Below are 17,226 nucleotides of genomic sequence, written 5' to 3'. Positions count from 1 at the left end.
GTTTTGTTCGTTCGTGTGGGGGATTTATATAGGCGCCATAGCTGGCTAGCTAAAACATAGAAGAAAACACATATGACTACGAGCAGGTTTTCAATTTCGAAATTAGGTGTTATGCCGGAGGTGAACGAAATATTGGAAATTTCGGGAATCTCTGACCGAAATTATTTGAAAATTTGACCAAATTTATAAAAAAATGCAAAAAACCAAAAATTTCGGGCAAGATTTGAGCATGCCGGCGAGGGTGAAATTACCGAAATTTTAGAAATTTCGAATCAAAATTTCAAACCGTGCGTATGAGTTTGTAATTTACTCATTCGGCTTCATATTATAAGTTACTTTAACTTTTTTTTCTTAGTTAAACATTTTTAAGTTTGACTAAATTTGTGAAAAAATATATAGTAATATTGTTAACCCAAAATAAACATATTATCAAAATATATTTAATATTACAACTTACAAAACTAATATATTTACAGGTTTTCTTGTTAGTATGAACGAGCTTTTTGAAGATGTCGATGATGAACAAGTACTCCGCCCATGGAGGATGGGGTGTACTAAGTTGCCAGTTGTCTCTTCGGCAATTTGAACATATAGATCTTGTACAACGAATTTGGATGGAGGGTTGTCCAAATTAGTTATACTATCCCTCTCGGTTGTCTTTTTGTTTTTTTTAACGGAGGGAGTACGTCTTTTAAAGAAATACTCCCTCCGTTTCATAATGTAAGACTTTCTAGCATTGTTCATATTCATGTAAATGTTAATGAATCTAAACACACACACACATATATATATATATATATATATATATATATATATATAGTAAATTTGTTTGGTGCTCCATGGTGCCCGGGCACCATTGTTGAAATTGAGTATATACCCAATTCAAATGAGCATGAAACTTTTTCAATTATTTAGGTATTAATATTAACTACTTTACTAACTAGTTGAAAGCAAGTTTGAACTGAATTTGAACTTGTTTTTGTTAGATTTTGATTCTAGGTATATAGCATCCATACATATAATTAGTTAGGTATGTAATCATGGATTGTGAAATAAAGTTAAATTTGAGTTGTTTTGTTGATAGGTATAGGTATGAATCGAATTCTTATAACTAGGTATATACTCACAATTTGAAAATTTTGAAAAATTTAAGTGATTTTGTGCATTTGAAACCATGGTGCCCGGGCACCATGGTGCCCCATATGAGGGTCCTATATATATATATATATATATATATATATATATATATATATATATATATATATATATATATATATATATATATATGTATATGTATATTAACATCTATGTAAATATGGATAATCCTATAAAGACTTACGTTATAAAACGAAGGAAGTACGTCACATTTGTTGTCCCCAAGACCGCAGAGGCCCGGGGACCCGTCCTTGTTCCTCCGACAGCACGAATGCATGCCTTTTCTCTCATACGTAAGTGTGTATCGAAAATCGGGCAAATTTCATCCATTTTGATTTCAGTGAGAACCTACACAACATTAGGGCACCCGCAATGGTTATCTATAGGCTCTCTACAAGATATCTATATTAGCATATTTTTCTACTTGGAAGAGATTAAATGAAGAGAGAGAGCAAAGCTATCTACTAACCTGAAGATAGTATATAGAGAAAAACGAGGCAATGTATTAAAGAGCTATAGATACCCATGTAGACATACTATTGAGATGGTTTACTATTAATCTAGTCTATTGCTGAGATGTACATATTTTATAGAGAGCATCTTACTTACCATTGCGGGTGCTCTTATATCCTATTTAGTTTGAATTTGACATCCGAAATTTCCGAACTTCATTCATTGTGGTGGAGCCCGAAATTTTTATACAATTGAATCGTCCCAGAACCTCGTCGATCTCACCGTCATTCAGAGTTTAGGCTTCAGGCTGTCCATGAACAAGGTTGTTCATGGGCATCGATCCTGTGACTTGGGGCAGAGGCAGGCTTCCAAAATCTTGTTTAAATTGTATTAAATATACTACGTAAATTTTATAGAAAACCAATACTTTATTAGTTGTGCCTTACCTTACCTCTAGTCTTTAAAAATTTATGGCATCGTCACTGCTCTATGACTAACAACTTTCAATATCTCTACTATTATAAAAATTGAAGATGTTTTTGCTGGTACTTTAACACGTCATCCGTGTATGAGTCGGTTTTTAAGTTCATTCTCTTTTGGAAACCGTATTTGGGTCGTGTTTTAAGTTTGTCCGTTTTTAGAAATACAGAAGGAGTCGTATAAGAAATCTTTTCAAAAAAAACTCGCATGCTAACTTGAGATGATCGGACTCCTAATTGTAGCTAATGATTTTCTAGAAAATTATATATCCAAACGAATTCTCATAGTGAATTTCACCTTAACTAAACCGTATAACAATAATAAGATTAAAATAGTTTTCACCCGTTGCAACGCACGGGCATTTTTTCTAAGTATATTAGGCCCTGTTTCTTTTAGCTTGGGATTATTATAATCCAGATTATTGGGAGTAAGTTGAAAGAAACAGATAACTTATTAAAGTAGCTTATTATAATCTGGAGCCCAGCTTATTATAATATGATAAGCTCATTTTGGTGAGCTTTTTCCAGATTATTAGGTGAAAAATTACCCACCATGCCACCCCACTCCCTCTTTAGACTTGCAAACCCAATAATCTAGGCTCTAATAATCTAGAAAAGAAACAACTAACCGCTTATTCTACTACAGATTATAACAATCTAGCTTATAGTAATCTGACTCAATAATCTAGATTATAATAATCCCAAGCTAAAAGAAACAGGGCTATCGGAGATATAGGCCCGGGGGAATGCAAAGTGAGGGGAAGTCACCTTCCCATCCAGCCACGTGGCTCTACAGCCTGGCCCTCCCCCCGCGTCTCGCGAGTCGCAGAAGCAGCCAGGGGGCCTCGGGGTTCCACGTCACACCCCTCGGGCCCTCGCGCTGCCTCGCCCCGAGGCCCTCGCCCAACTGCCATGTGGCGGGGGAAGCGAGCGGGGAGGAGACCCAGGCTGAACAGCCATCAGTGCGCGCGGCGTCCCAACTGTCCCTCACCGCGTTTAATGCGGTAAGGGCAGACGTGCGGTGCCGCCCGATGGACCCACGTCAATCGGGTGTGACCAATCTGTGACCGGCCTATTGCCGATTGGACGGGCGGTCGTGCCCCCACGTCGCCTCTGTATCCGGCGGAGTGGAGGTAGGTATGTCCTGTCCCATCGGAGCGTTATCCGGAGTTCCCTCCACGTGAGGAGGACCGCCACAAGCCTTCGCTCATTTAAGAGGGAATGACAGGGCTGTCCCCCGTGTCAGGCGGGGGGCGGCGCCGGGTCCCACTCAAGGACGGACTGCTGCTTAGCTTCCGGGCGAAGGCACGGATCGTGGTCCGATCAAGGTAAGGAGGGTTCCTCTCCCGTGAGAGAAGAGGTAGAAGCAGCACATGTGGTATCCCCTTGAACTATAAAAGGAGGACCTTCCCCGCCGAAAAAGAGGACGACACTCAGTAGGCCTAAACTCCAGGAAGCGAAGAGCAAGAACGTTCTCCGGAGTTGAGGAACCCTTGTAACATTCAACCATAAATCCCACACACAGGAGTAGGGTATTACGCTCCATAGCGGCCCGAACCTGTATAATCTTGTCGCCCATACGCGGTTAGGAAACACTTAGGGCGGATACACGATTTCGAGAGGTGAACCCTTTTCCCCTGGCCGAACTCATAAAAGGGGATCTCACGATCTCCCGCTAGAGAGGATCACTCCTCGACAAGGGCCTTAATAAATACTCCCTCCGTTTCATATTATTAGACTTTATAGCATTACACATATTTATATAGATGTTAATAAATCTAAACATATATATATGTTTAGATTCATTAACATATATACGAACGTGAGCAATACTAGAAAGTCTTATAATATAAAACGGAGGAAGTAGTACTCTACAACTTTTCTCCAAAATGCAAGGAGTTCAAATAGTTTTTGGGTGATAAGAATATAAAGCTAGGTAGCATGCATATTTTCATGTGGTTAATTGCTACAGTACAGACACTGTACAGTTCTGATCTGCCGATAAAAAGGTCAGGGCTGGCCTGCTACGAGAATTAAATTTGAAAACATAATGATTTGCTTTTTTCTCAGAAATTTTGGGATGTAATTTTTTAGCAGAAATATATCATCGATCTTGCACAACTGTTGTGTGAAAATGATGTTGGCGTGACGACACGCGCGGAATGGTCTTGCATAAGGAATCAGCGAGACCGAACGTCTTGTCCAACGGTGCCGCTTAATTAGTGAGTAATTACCCTAATTAATAATTAATTAATCATAATTAGTAATTATTAATTGATTAATTAATGGCTAAAAGTCCCACCAACCGTTGAGGCTGAGTTGCTTAACGATATGCTTGTTATTCTCCTTTTAATCGTAATAGGAATTTTAAAAATCAAATATAATATTTTTTAAGGTTTTATTTATAGTTTTATATATCCCATCAACCAATGTCACCCAAGAGCAAGTTGCTCCTACCCACTTTATTTTCATTTACTACTATTTGTGTTTTATACTGATAGAACTTTCAACATTCAACATTTTTCATTCTCATTTTTTATTTATAAATTATATTACTACTTGAACTTTTATTTCATTTTTCCAATTTTCAGAAATCATTTTAGTTTCTGTTCTAAATTTTACCTCATATTGTACACTACATGTATTGTTTCTTTAATTAATTAATGGATAATTAGGGTACTTAATCACTAATTAACAATTTTCAATCGGCATGTCAGTCGGTATCGCTGGCTGGTTCAGCGAGACTGCTCGGTCTCGCGGTTTGGCCGCACGGTCTCGCGTCGCCACCGCGCATGTCCTTGTTTTCGCCGTTCGGTCTCGTTGTTTCGTCGGGCGAGACTGCTCGCGTCGTTATTTTCGTGTAACGGTTGTGCGAGATTGACGATATATTTCTGCTAAAAAGTTTACATCCCGAATATTTATGAGAAAAAAGCAAGTCAAATGTATCGTTTCAAATTTAGGCCGCCTGCTATTCAGCCTTCAGTTATGTAATCAGAGATGGCTTGCAAAGCCAAAACCACATGCAAAATATTAATGCAGAACCATGAAATGGGTCTACATTTTGCTTCAAAGTGTGTTTCACACCTTTAATTCTTATATGAAGTAGTAAATGACTAGATGCGACAACCATGTTGTGCATTTCCCTTCGAGGGACCAAATCTACAGCAGAACAGCACATCCATGGCCCCTTTTGTAGTCTGTATCCGCTCATCAGTTTCATGTACGGTGCATGCTTGTGGTTTGCATGCCTGAGGCTAAATTGAATGCTACCTGCATTGCATAAGCCAAGCAGGACCAGCAGCAACCATGACATATCCCATGATGTCAAGATCCCTAGACCATCTCCAACAAGATTGCAAAGAGTGGCTGCAATCTGCATACATGTGGGGGCACTAAATGTGCAGGCAAGACAAGCCTTTAAGCCTCCACAACCAATTGGGGAACTGCCTCTGTGTGTTCTTCTCAAACTACATCCCCTTTTCTTTACCTTCTCCTTCCAATTGCATTGTGCATACAAGTATAAAACCATTCTTGGCTCTTTTGCCATTGCCAGTGCCAGAGGTAGGTAGGTGATGATATGGATGCTAATAGATCTCTCCAGCCTGCAAGTTGCTCCTGTTTGGTTGTAAGTTGTAACCAGTAACCAACTAGTATTTGGTACGTACGGTGGAGATGAAACCAACAAGATCTGTGCGTGAGACTGAAGACTGTGTAGGCATATTTATGAACAGAGATAGGCCATGGATATCAGTTATGGAAGTCTCCCAATTTCAGATCATGATGTCCTGCTGCCTGTTGGCATCAAACTATGCAGATCCAGGAAAGATAGGAAAGAACAGCATCTCAGGGCTGGGTACATTGCACTGATGCACACAGCATCTTCAGTAAAAGAGCCTCTGTGCACTGCGAGATCTTAGAATTCTCCACGGAGATTTTACGATGCTAATTATGGTGGCTCAGTAATTGGGACGCTGTTTCAGTGTTGACATCTTCGCTGTCATGTCAGAACAAACAGAAAACTGAGGCCCATATTTTTCAGACATTTTTTTTCTTGTCGGTAGCACACTCATATGTCAGAGAAGTTCAACCAAACAGATTTACCGTTAGAGGAACCAAAATTACAAGCTAGCCTGTAAAAATTGCCGTATGCAGATAACAAATCTTTATCATTTCCATGTGTCTTAGATGCATCTATCGAAGAAGTATCTTTCAGTAAAGCAATTCCTTTTTGTTAAGAATTTTCTCAATACTACTATAAGAGTTTAGGCCTCCTTTGATTCATGGGAAAAAACTGGAGGAAAAACATAGGAACAAGAATACCAGGGGAATTGGTACTATTCATCCCTTTGATTAATAGGAACTGAACAAAGGAAAAGCATGTAAAATTTTCCTACGACCATGATTTCAAGAAAAAATCATAGGAAAATTAACATCCACCGTGAGCTCATTTTTCTTTTGCTACACGTAGGATCAAGGCAAAGCACTATTGAAAGATATGGTTTATCCTAGCAAAATCATTCAAACTCTGATTACTATTAACTTATTAATACTTAACTTTACTATGTTTTTCCTATGCACCAATCAAACGATCATTTCTATAGTTTTCCTATGTTTTTAATCCTCTGTTTTGCATATGATTTTCTTTACTATTTCTATGTGTTTCTTATTTCTACGTTTTTTCAATCCTGTGATTTTCAAGGAACCATCAGTAGTTATAACCCTAGTAATTCAGCAGGTAAACACTGGACAGTTAACAGTTTCTAGAGCACGGCACAGGTGCAACCGTAGGTGACCGACATTTTCACTTTATTGTTACTTTAGATGCCAATGCCTAACCACCTCAGCTTTGAGTCCTTTCCAGTCCTTTGACCTTTTATTTCATCTAATGTCTATTAAAGAAGCCGGCCATTGTTCCAAATCATGGTGTGTGTTTTTTCAGATTTCCTTTCATTGATCACCTGTTTCTTTGGTACGACGTAAGACAAGTAGGAGCGAAATTTAAAGCTCTGTTTGCGAGAGCCGGAGATTCCGAGAAAGGAGAGCACATTGTATTGTACAGTAATTCGCTGCAAAATGTTCTCCGTGAGAGAGCTTATTCTTTTCACTGATGAAAAATCTCTCTACTGACAAAGGCATATCCAAAGTGACAAGAAAGATTTGCTTACAACCTTTCCTAGGAGTAGCTCTCACGCTGAGATTTTATTGGGCTTGTCCATATCATGACTCCAACCCTGGCAATCCGAGTGCAGAGAACAGAGATAAGAACAAGAAACACTGCATTGTCACTAAGCTCTGGTCATTAACTGAATCTAAGTTTGGTGACAAGTAGAGCGTCCACATCAATTTGGTTGATCCATATGGTTAGTGTCACAAGATTTTGTCCAGTGTAACTACGCGGCACTAGTGCTAAGTAGTGGCTTGCTACTCCATGGCAGTAGGCTGGTTGTTGTCTCCCAATCCCAAGTGCGGTTTCCAGGGGATTTCACAAGAAAAAAAACAAAAATAAAATAAATAAATAATGTGGTGAGTATAATTCACACTTTCACAGTGAATACATAATGGAGATGTCTTGTAAAACCTTGGCTCGTGCATTGTCATTGCTGGGTACTCCGTACTGAAAAATCAAAGAGAGATGCGTGGACAGGTTGACAAGTGCACAGTCACTTGAGCTTTTTCTTTGCAGCGTGGCATATGCCATGTGATTAATTGCTCCTGACATATACAGGGCATGTTCACTTTGATGTCAAAAAAAACCTTACCAAATTTTGTCATTATATTACCAAAATTTTGCTGGATTTCCTATATAGTTACCAAAATTTAGCAGCAAACTAAATGTAGCCACTTTTTTTTGGCAACTTTATCAAAATTTGGTAAGGTTAAAAATTGCATCAAAGTGAACATGCCCATAATCGTTCATAATGACATCCGATCGAATCCAAGGAAAGTATATATTAGTAACCGGCTGACTGTTGTTGCTGGTACTGCCAAGATCGCTGCAGCAGTGCTGGCACCACAATGGCCTCCCAAACGCGTTGCCCTGCCTCCTCCAAATTGATGTTTTTACTTTGAGATGTGGGCCGTAAGACAACAGACAAGAAAATTATGCGTTGCTCAGCAGAAGCAAAGGGGGGCAGGACAGACGAATGTGGCACTGCCTCCATTTCCAATTACATGTCGCTAACACTATTCATGTTCAATCTTTTACCACTCTTATTTTAATAACAAGTTATTAAATCTCTACTATTATAAAATTAAAAATATTTTTGCCGGATAGTTTGGTCCGTTGCCTTCGAATCCTAATCACTTCCCTCGTCATCGTTTTTTTTTTCTCGGCGCTCGCATGTGTTTCCTTTTTTTTTTCTCAGCCCGTAGCGCATCACATCGCCTCCTCCGATTCAGTTCTCCTTTTTTTCCGCGATCCAGCAATCAAGAGATGGGCTTGGCAACGTAGCGATGAGAGAGGTGCACAATGCGCCTGGGAAGGTCAGATGGAGATGGCCTGCGCGCGTGTGTGCATCTTTCTATTTTTGGCCCAGTCAAATAATTGACCCATCCTAATGGTCAAATATAAATATGCATGCTCTCCTATTATCAGGAAAAAGAAATAAAAACAAAGGGAAAAGAAAATGGGTAACTTTCCGATCGTCACCGCGTTTTCGTCCGTCGATTCCGCGGTAATCTTTCGTTCGTATATACAAGCTTTCATCCGTCGATTCCGCGGTAATCTTTCGTTCGTATACGAGCACATCCGATTACGCCATGGACTCGCCCCCAATCCCCTAGCTCATATATAAGGAAACTTAATCTTTGTTCGTTTGTCACTACCTAAACCTTAAGTCCTACCGATCCTAAAAGTACAATAAGAGATTGTTACGAGGAGGCGAATCAGATCGGTATAAGAGTAAGAATATCCCCCAAATTCGAAACCCTTATTTTGATTTTTCCGAAAAATACGAACCCTAACCTAAGAAATTCCCAAAATTAAGAACAGTTAACCCCGAACAGGCAAATCACCAGCTCAATGGAAAACCCTAAGACTCACCGGGATTAGGGTTAGTTCGTCGGACTTCGTGGCGCACGGCATGAGCTCCGCCTGTGTGCGCACCTCCGAACTCTCAACCATCTTCGTGCGACTGGTGTACAGCTACACGCACCGCCGTGCATCCCTTAGCCGTCATGTTGAGGAGGAGAACTCGAACTTGAGCGCCGCCTCAGTTTGCCGCTCGAGGTCGAGGCTCGCCTTGTTGTAGTCTTGCGCCGTGTCGAGGAGGAGAACTGAGGTGGGAGAGAGGGATCGACGCATGGTATCAGCTCGCAGCACGCCGTTTACCACCATCGCCGCCATTTCGCTCGATGCCGACGGCCTCAGCTCACATGAACCGTCGCCTTGGCCATGGCATCCCACTGCGCGCCGCCGCCCTGGCCTCGCCGGAGCCATGCTCGACATCAGGTTCGCCACACACTGGCGCCTCAACATCGCCGCCGCTCCGTCGGCGTCGCCGTGACCACTACCCCTCGCCTAGCACCAGAAAATAGGGCCAGGGAGAGAGGGTAATAGGGTTAGGGTTTCGGCTGGTGGCAATTTTATCCGGGTTGATCAATCTAAACCGTCCGATCAGCATTAGAGGACCCACGACTCTCCCACACTGCATCAGCCACCCATCAGAGATTGTAGCCATCCATCAGGATCGGACAGCTCACGCTAACGGGCCGCGCTTGGGCTTCGCGTGCCTCATGGGCCGCACGATCACGTGCCAGCTCTAGCCTCCGAGCCGTTGCCGGTCTTCGGGCCAAATTGATTTTCCGTTATTATCGGACCGAATTAATGATTTCCTCTTTACATAAGAGCATTTTAATCCGTTTAAGCAATTATTTGATGACATAAAGTTGCATTATAAACTTTCTTGTGCAATTAAGATCATATATGTAGCTAAATGGAACCAACAATAAATTTGGCAACAAAATTTAATTTATTTCCATTATTCATATATAATGTTAATTTAGCTTCATTTTGGCCAAACCATTATATGTTTTTTATGACATTTTGACACTTAGCTTTATTTATAGCCCCAAAGTGAGATACAATTAAAATCCTATGAAATTATGCGTGTTAATTGTCACGTTATGTTTTAATATTTTATTGTTCCATATATGTCTACGATATTAAGGAATAGATTTTTATTTATGTGCACAATTAATATATTTTATTTCAATCATGCCATTTCACTCTATTTTGGCCCAACGGTATTATGGAAATCTTACAACCGGGCTGCGGCTAAAAAGAAAGGAAAGAATGGGCTTTCGACCCAAAGCCAAGTATGGATTTTAATTAACTTATTCAATATAATGTATAGCGGTACCAATGTTTTAATTTATCGCTCAGCTCCTAATGATTGTTGTGCCATTGGAGAAAATGGCTTTGGCTTTTGTTGTACCACTGGAACAAACGACTTTACCGTTGCAACGCACGGGCATTATTCCTAGTACTTAAAAAATGAGTAAAGTGCATGGGTGATACTTAAACTTGTAAGGGTGTATCATCTAGATTCCCAAACTCTCAAATACAAATCCAATTTCCAAAACTTGTCAAAATATCTCATCTAGGTCTCATTTGCCGGTCAAGATGATGTCACGTCATGTTCGTGTGGCATGCCACATCAACGTCACACGTCACGTAAGATCCTAAAGAGGTTGTGACGTTTTAAGACCTAAATGACACTTTGACAAGTTCTAAAACTTGGATCTATATTTTAAGAGTTTAGGAACCTAAATGACATAACCTTATAAGTTTAATAACCGCTTGTGCACTTTACTTGTAAAAAAATAGTACCATATTAATCAAAGTGCGTCTGATATAAATGTAACCATGTGGATTTGTTCAACTTAAAAAAATGATTGGTGATCAAAGTTAAAGCAGTGATTTTTTTTGTCACAACAGTGACAAGTAAAAAACGAGGGAATACTAAATTCCAAGATACAGACCAACGAGCTGACGATAAACATATTAGGAATATACAAAGTTACCTTTGGGAGAAAACTATGATGAGTTTCGATGAAAACCCTTCATTTTGTGCCGCGGATGAGAACAACTGGATGAAGAGTTTATTTATAAAAAAGGTTCCATGAGAAGAAAGACAGGGAAAAGGAACTGGTTTTGCCCTATTGCAAAGGTACACAAAGTTACTAATTAGAAAGGGCATAGTACCAGTTGTGAATAGGAATCTAAATTTAGCGATAATATGGATGTGGTTGCCCGGTTCCTGGTGCACCTGCTGGTCCAGGCTGATTTCCATATTGAGGCGGCGGCATCTGCTGCGAAGTATGCAACTCTTGTGGTGGGGCAGCAGGAGCAGAGAAGCCCCCTGATGCGCCATACTGCATTGGTGACGAGTACATTTGACCTGGATATGCTCCTGGAGCTGGAGCATACCCAGAGTTCCCGGGATTCCAATTTGGCACTTGCCCTGTTGTGCCGTGGTTTGGAGCAGCAGCTCCAGGTGGTGCATATGCACCACCGGCTTGTGGATTACCTTGCCACCCAGCAGATGTTGTTGGTACACCAGGCGGTTGTGGTACTGCTTGCATCGCACCTTGAGGGATTGTGTAATCCCTGCTCTTGTCACTGTGTGCCTGAAAGAACAGACAGATACATGGTTCATAATTCATATGATAGGAAAGTCTGTGCTTGAATACAAGATGAAGGGTTCTATGATGGCAGTAAATCATATCGTCTAAACAGGTTTCATGCCCATAATACACTAAAGAAAATGCACACCTATTATACCTTTACATTGAGATCAGTATGACGAGAATATGACAGGTGGAGCTTACAGTAGCCACCATCGTAGATGCAATGCCCTTCCAATGCTTCCTTCGCAACTGAAGCTGTAGTTACATCTGAATGGTAATGTAATGAAGTCAGATCATGAAAAAATGTCTGAATTTAAAGCACATGAAATCATAAACAGAACAAGCACATGTTTGTTACGATGTAAAGGAAAGCATGTTTACATTGGTTAGTTCTGCACAACTTCTGCACATTCACTTCAATTACAAAAATAGGAAAATAATTTCTGTAAACGAAATAACAATATCAAGCTTTGTTGGAGGTGTGGTCTGCTAGGTCAAATGTTGAAAATGAAAGCACTAATTCAACACAAAACATAATTATTCTGTAATTCTACTAAGATGATATGTTCCAAGGTTCATACCAGGGTACTGAATCAAAGCTTGTGTTCCACCGTTCTTCTCAAAAATAGCTATTTTCTGGACTGTACCAAATGCAGAGAACACCTGGAATTGATTAATCTTAGTCAGCATATAGTAACTACAAAACAACAAAATCTTTGAATAAGTGCTTTCCAATTTAACTTACAGTATGGAGAACATCCACCGTGACTGCATATTGCATATTTTCAATTGATGCGAGAAGAACATTGCCTTCAGCTTCCACTTTCCTTCCATCGGCACCAACAGCAGGCTGTGAAGGAACATCAAAAGGCAGTTTATATGAAAGGCAGGTTCATATAAATGGAAAAAAAAAGACAATTAAATTATTCAAATGTTGGTGATATCCAATAGTAGTACCTGTAACGTATCTATTGCAGATGAATTAACCGGAAGGTAAGGGTTGGTGTAATCCCTGCAAAATAAAAAAGAAAACATGTTTAACAAGATACATAGTAAGAAGCATTTTGATCTATAATAACACAAGGCAAATAAGATAAGGAACAAAGATGGAGAAGACGAATCCACTGACAAATAAAGATTTTGCAGTAATATACTCATACAAATATGGAAGTTCCATACAAAAAGCAAGAGGCTAAAAAAATGGAAGCCAAGTGCTACTATGGATGAATATGCCCTTAACCCATGAAAAAAGCTACTTTGTTTTAGCCAACGATTAGGTTGCAAATTCAAATCTGGAATCCAGTGGTTGATAGTCTATTTTACCAGGTTTTCAAAGTAATCATGTGTCAGTATATAAGGAGGCAGCAGGATGAACAGGAAAGATGAATAAAGGTAAAATGCCCATGATGTGGCAGAACACGTATTTCTGAATTTGCAGGGAAAATATGAGGTATGATCTTGCAATGCCTAGGCATAAATCTTAATGTAGACATTAAAATATGGTACCAGGTAGTATGTTGATATTACAATCCTCCTAGACATATAGAGATCCATCTTAACAACCGCGAAATTTGATCTTTGTAAATTAACTCAAGGCAAAAAAGATATAAGTGATACCTGCTGCGATGTGACTGGAACTTGATATTCAGATCCTTATGCGCAGAGAACGAAATACGCAAACAACAAGATGTTACATGCTCTGGAAGCAAGTACCTACATTAAATTAAAGTCTCAGAGGAATTCAGTTTATAGGAGGAGCAAAGTGTGAACAATATTAAAAGATGCAATGTACAGAGAACAAAGATGTCACCTTGGGATGCTTCTTCCATCTAAGGCTTCTCTTGCTGCAGAAGCTGTGGCTGCATCTGTGTATTGAATCAGTGCCTGCGGGGGAAGAAAATAAGGTGGGAAGATCGCCTTTGTAAACAATCAAGTATATTAACAGAATTTGAAATTTCAAGTAACCTGAAAACCTGCAGCCTTCTCAAAAGTGGCTATTTTGTGAACAAATCCAAAAGCTGAGAAAACCTGAAATATAATAGAAGGGTCATATATAGGAGTAAAAGAGAAAATTAATCCAGGAACTGGCAGCACATATAAAAATCTTGTAGTTGTAGTACATAAAATCAATTATTAAATATTCTATCTGGCAGGAAACTCTTAAAGGTTATCCTTTTGTCCACCAAAAAGACAAAGAGGACAGAAGATCTTAGACAGATGAACCAGGGACGAATGGAACTATATTGTATTGCTAATAGATGGATAAAAGAACCACAAAATGATCACAAAAGAAGCACCATAGATGTACTAATTTTCTAAAGGTTGGGAATTTAACCTTTCATCAATAACTTGGATAAACAGGGAGGTGCCCTACACCGTGGAAAAGCGTGATGATGAAAGATAATTAGAAAATGGCATCCCCAAGAGTTCATAAAAACTTCAGATGTAATAGTTAGAAGACAGAGGCAGCAAAACAAACATGATATCTCTCCAATTGCAGATGTTGATAACGACATTTTCTCCGTGTTAACATGGGCCTGCTGATTCATGCAGAATACGTTACTACGAGATGAAGAGCTATGTAAAATCTTTGATTTACAAGGATCAGGTCAGGTAGACTCCCTTGGATCCCTTCAGTCAATGGCAACCGATATAGCAACAGTCACACTTAAATTTTTCATGATCTTACTAATTCACCCATTGAAATACTTTCATGTTGGAAAAGAAACTAAAATTTAGAACTCACCAGATGGATCACATCGATGGTGACATCGTTTGCTTGAACACCTTCTATAGTAACTAGCAACACATTTCCAGCAGTCTCTCCAGGGCTCTTGTTGTTAACTATTTCTTGTCTGTTTGAATACTGAATGTAAACAGTTTTGCCTCGGATTTGCGCTGGTTCCGAAGATGATGCAAAGTAAGAAACCATCGAAATAGCTTGATTAATGTCAGTCTGCAAAGAAGGAATGGCTTTGCATAAGTAATGCGCAGCATTTATTACAAATAAAACATAAGTATAAACAATAATAGAATTTGTAGGAAGATAAAGTTTCTGAAAGCCTTTCCTAGAAGTCTAAAGATACACCACATTTTATTAGATAATCAATCTCACAAATAGAATCATACTCTAAAGTTACTAATGACACAGAATACAGCTTTGCTGTCATTTCAAAGCTCCCAGCTCCCGCCACCATATATCCAAGAGCCACAAATCACATCCCTGTAACTGTATCCTATCACAAACCAAACAGTGACATGTGGAACTTTTAAAACCACAAAACCACATAGGCCCAGCCATCCATATAGATAGCGGTTACCGAGTATGCTACAGATCGATTCCTGACAGACAGATTGATACAACATATAGCATTCCAGTATCATAAACTAACCTCGGTCAACTCCAATCACAAACCCAACAATCCACCTGAAAACCCATCCAAAATACTAACATTGTTAAACAACTTTACTACTAGTATCAAATATCCAGTCCCGCGTGTATCCTGCAGCCGCATCTTATCAAATCCTTTACGATGACCGAAGCTCATATCAATTCCATCTTCGCGATGTGTTGGCATAGCAAAAAAAAAAAAAAAAAAAGCTAAAACCAAGCAGATGTGAGGACGGCATGTGAGCCAGTGACCCCCACTGTCCCCTAATTACGGACTGCGCTATACTATCCGAGACAAAATCCCCTAATTACAGGACTGCGCTATACCTATACGGCCGAATCGATAGATCGTGGATTGAACATGGCAGATCATCCGGTGGCCGATTCATCCGAACGGATCTCGAATGAGATCGAGCGACGAGAGGGGGGAGATGGAGGCGGGCCAGGCGGGTGGGGAAGGGGAGGGAGAACGGGGGGAGGGCTTACGAACTCGACGAAGGCCTGGTTGCGGTTGGCGCCGACGCCGCACTTGGTGTTGACGATGCGGCCGAAGGGGTTGCAGAGCTCGACGAGCTCCTCCTCCGCGCACTCCCACGGCAGGTTCCGCAGGTGCAGCACCTTGGACGGCGTCTGCGTGTACCGGAACTGCTGCCCGCCGCCGCCGCCGACCGACGACGACATCTCGCCGGGAGGGGAGGAGAGGGGAAGGGATCTCGCGCGTGTGGAGGCCGGAGGGAGCAGCAAAAGGCTAGGGTTCGAGTTCGAGGAGACCAGCGTGTGGCTGCCTAAAGGTTGTGCCTGTGCGCAGCATAGATCTCTCTACAAACTGACCCTTCCAGAAAACTTTTTGCAACGACCGTGCTAAAAACTTATTTGCATAAATAAATCGTCAGCTCAACGCTATTAAGATTAGTGGTGATATATAATGCTTTAGTGTCAAGAATATTGACACTCACATCCTATTCGAGAAGACAAAAATTTAACTAGTCATATAGAATTAGCTTCATGGTGTTTGGTACTAAGTTATAAGAAAATATATAAATGCATGCTTGTATATGTAATGCACATGTGAGTTGCTACTGGATCTGGTGCTCGGTACTAAGTTATAAGAAAATATATAAATACATGCTTGTATATGTAATACACACGTGAGTTGCTACTGGGTCTGGTGCTCTCATCCTGAAGACCCTGGTTTGAGTCCTTCCTTCTACTCCTTTTAAGGATCTTTACCTTTTTTACCAATTCTACACTTGTTAATTATTTTTCGTATTTTATTGGGAAATGACACATTTTGTTTAAATAAATCATACACGAAGAAAATAATGAAATATTTTAGGAATTTTAAAACTAAGAATTATGTAGAATAAGTGTTTTAATTAAAGTATTAATTATGAAGTCAATAATTTTAATAAAAACATTTTCACCAAAATATATATCACAATTTCTTAGTTTAGCCAATAATATAAGGATTTTAGGAATTTAAAAGAAATAAAAAGCTCCCGAGGACACCAGCATTTGCTTTAGTTCGAGCTTAGTGTTCTCTTAAGAATTATATATATTTAGTGTTTTAGTTAAAGATTAACTATAAAATAGATATTGTCGATGGGTGATACCGCGACTACGGTATTTTGCATAGTATGGGGATCGTTGGTACCAAGGTATATGCGAGATTGAAGTAAAAGATATGGAGACAAGAAATTTTATACAGGCTCAGGCCCCTTATCTGACAGGTAATAGCCCTACTCATGTTGGGCGAAGCCGATGTTGCTCTTATTCATTATAATTAGACCAGTACAATATTTGGGATATACCTATCTAGCCGTTATCGACTTGGCGCCCGAAAATACCATCACGTAGCCAACAACGGGGTAGTCTTCCTCCTCGAATTCGCACTCGACGAGATCAGAGATAGCGCTAGATCTCTCTTATTGGCCTCCGCATACATCATATTGGGTTTGTCTAGGCTTATCTCTGATGTCGATATCTAGCGGCTTGTCTTGGCGTGTGTTGATCTGTTGTTGTGTCGTGTATTGATCTTTTTTTCCCTCCTCCTATGGGATATATTTATACCATAGGTGTCCCATTGTCCATGTAAAACTAGAGAGATCAATATGGATA

At 40.0% G+C, this 17,226-nt stretch overlaps 1 protein-coding gene across 2 annotated transcripts; it reads right to left on the bottom strand.

The window, feature by feature from the left end:
• Positions 1 to 11,167: 11,167 nt before the first annotated feature.
• LOC4332960 (polypyrimidine tract-binding protein homolog 1) lies at positions 11,168 to 15,865 on the bottom strand. 2 transcript variants are annotated; one of them, XM_015777447.3, is made up of 10 exons: positions 15,595 to 15,865; positions 14,464 to 14,673; positions 13,683 to 13,745; positions 13,528 to 13,601; positions 13,335 to 13,430; positions 12,675 to 12,729; positions 12,463 to 12,567; positions 12,299 to 12,380; positions 11,872 to 11,984; positions 11,168 to 11,717 (listed from the first exon to the last, which is right to left on the bottom strand). In XM_015777447.3, exons 1-10 carry the CDS (start codon positions 15,787 to 15,789, stop codon positions 11,316 to 11,318), a joined length of 1,395 nt encoding a protein of 464 aa, XP_015632933.1. In that variant the 5' UTR covers positions 15,790 to 15,865; the 3' UTR covers positions 11,168 to 11,315. The 2 variants fall into 2 exon arrangements, with proteins under 2 accessions (XP_015632933.1, XP_015632934.1); XM_015777448.2 differs by having other exon boundaries at positions 11,919 to 11,984.
• Between the last annotated feature and the right edge of the window lie 1,361 nt (positions 15,866 to 17,226).

This window comes from Oryza sativa, chromosome 3 (genome assembly GCF_034140825.1).
Source record: "Oryza sativa Japonica Group chromosome 3, ASM3414082v1".
NCBI lineage: Eukaryota > Viridiplantae > Streptophyta > Magnoliopsida > Poales > Poaceae > Oryza > Oryza sativa.
This window is presented reverse-complemented; position numbering and strand designations above follow the sequence as displayed.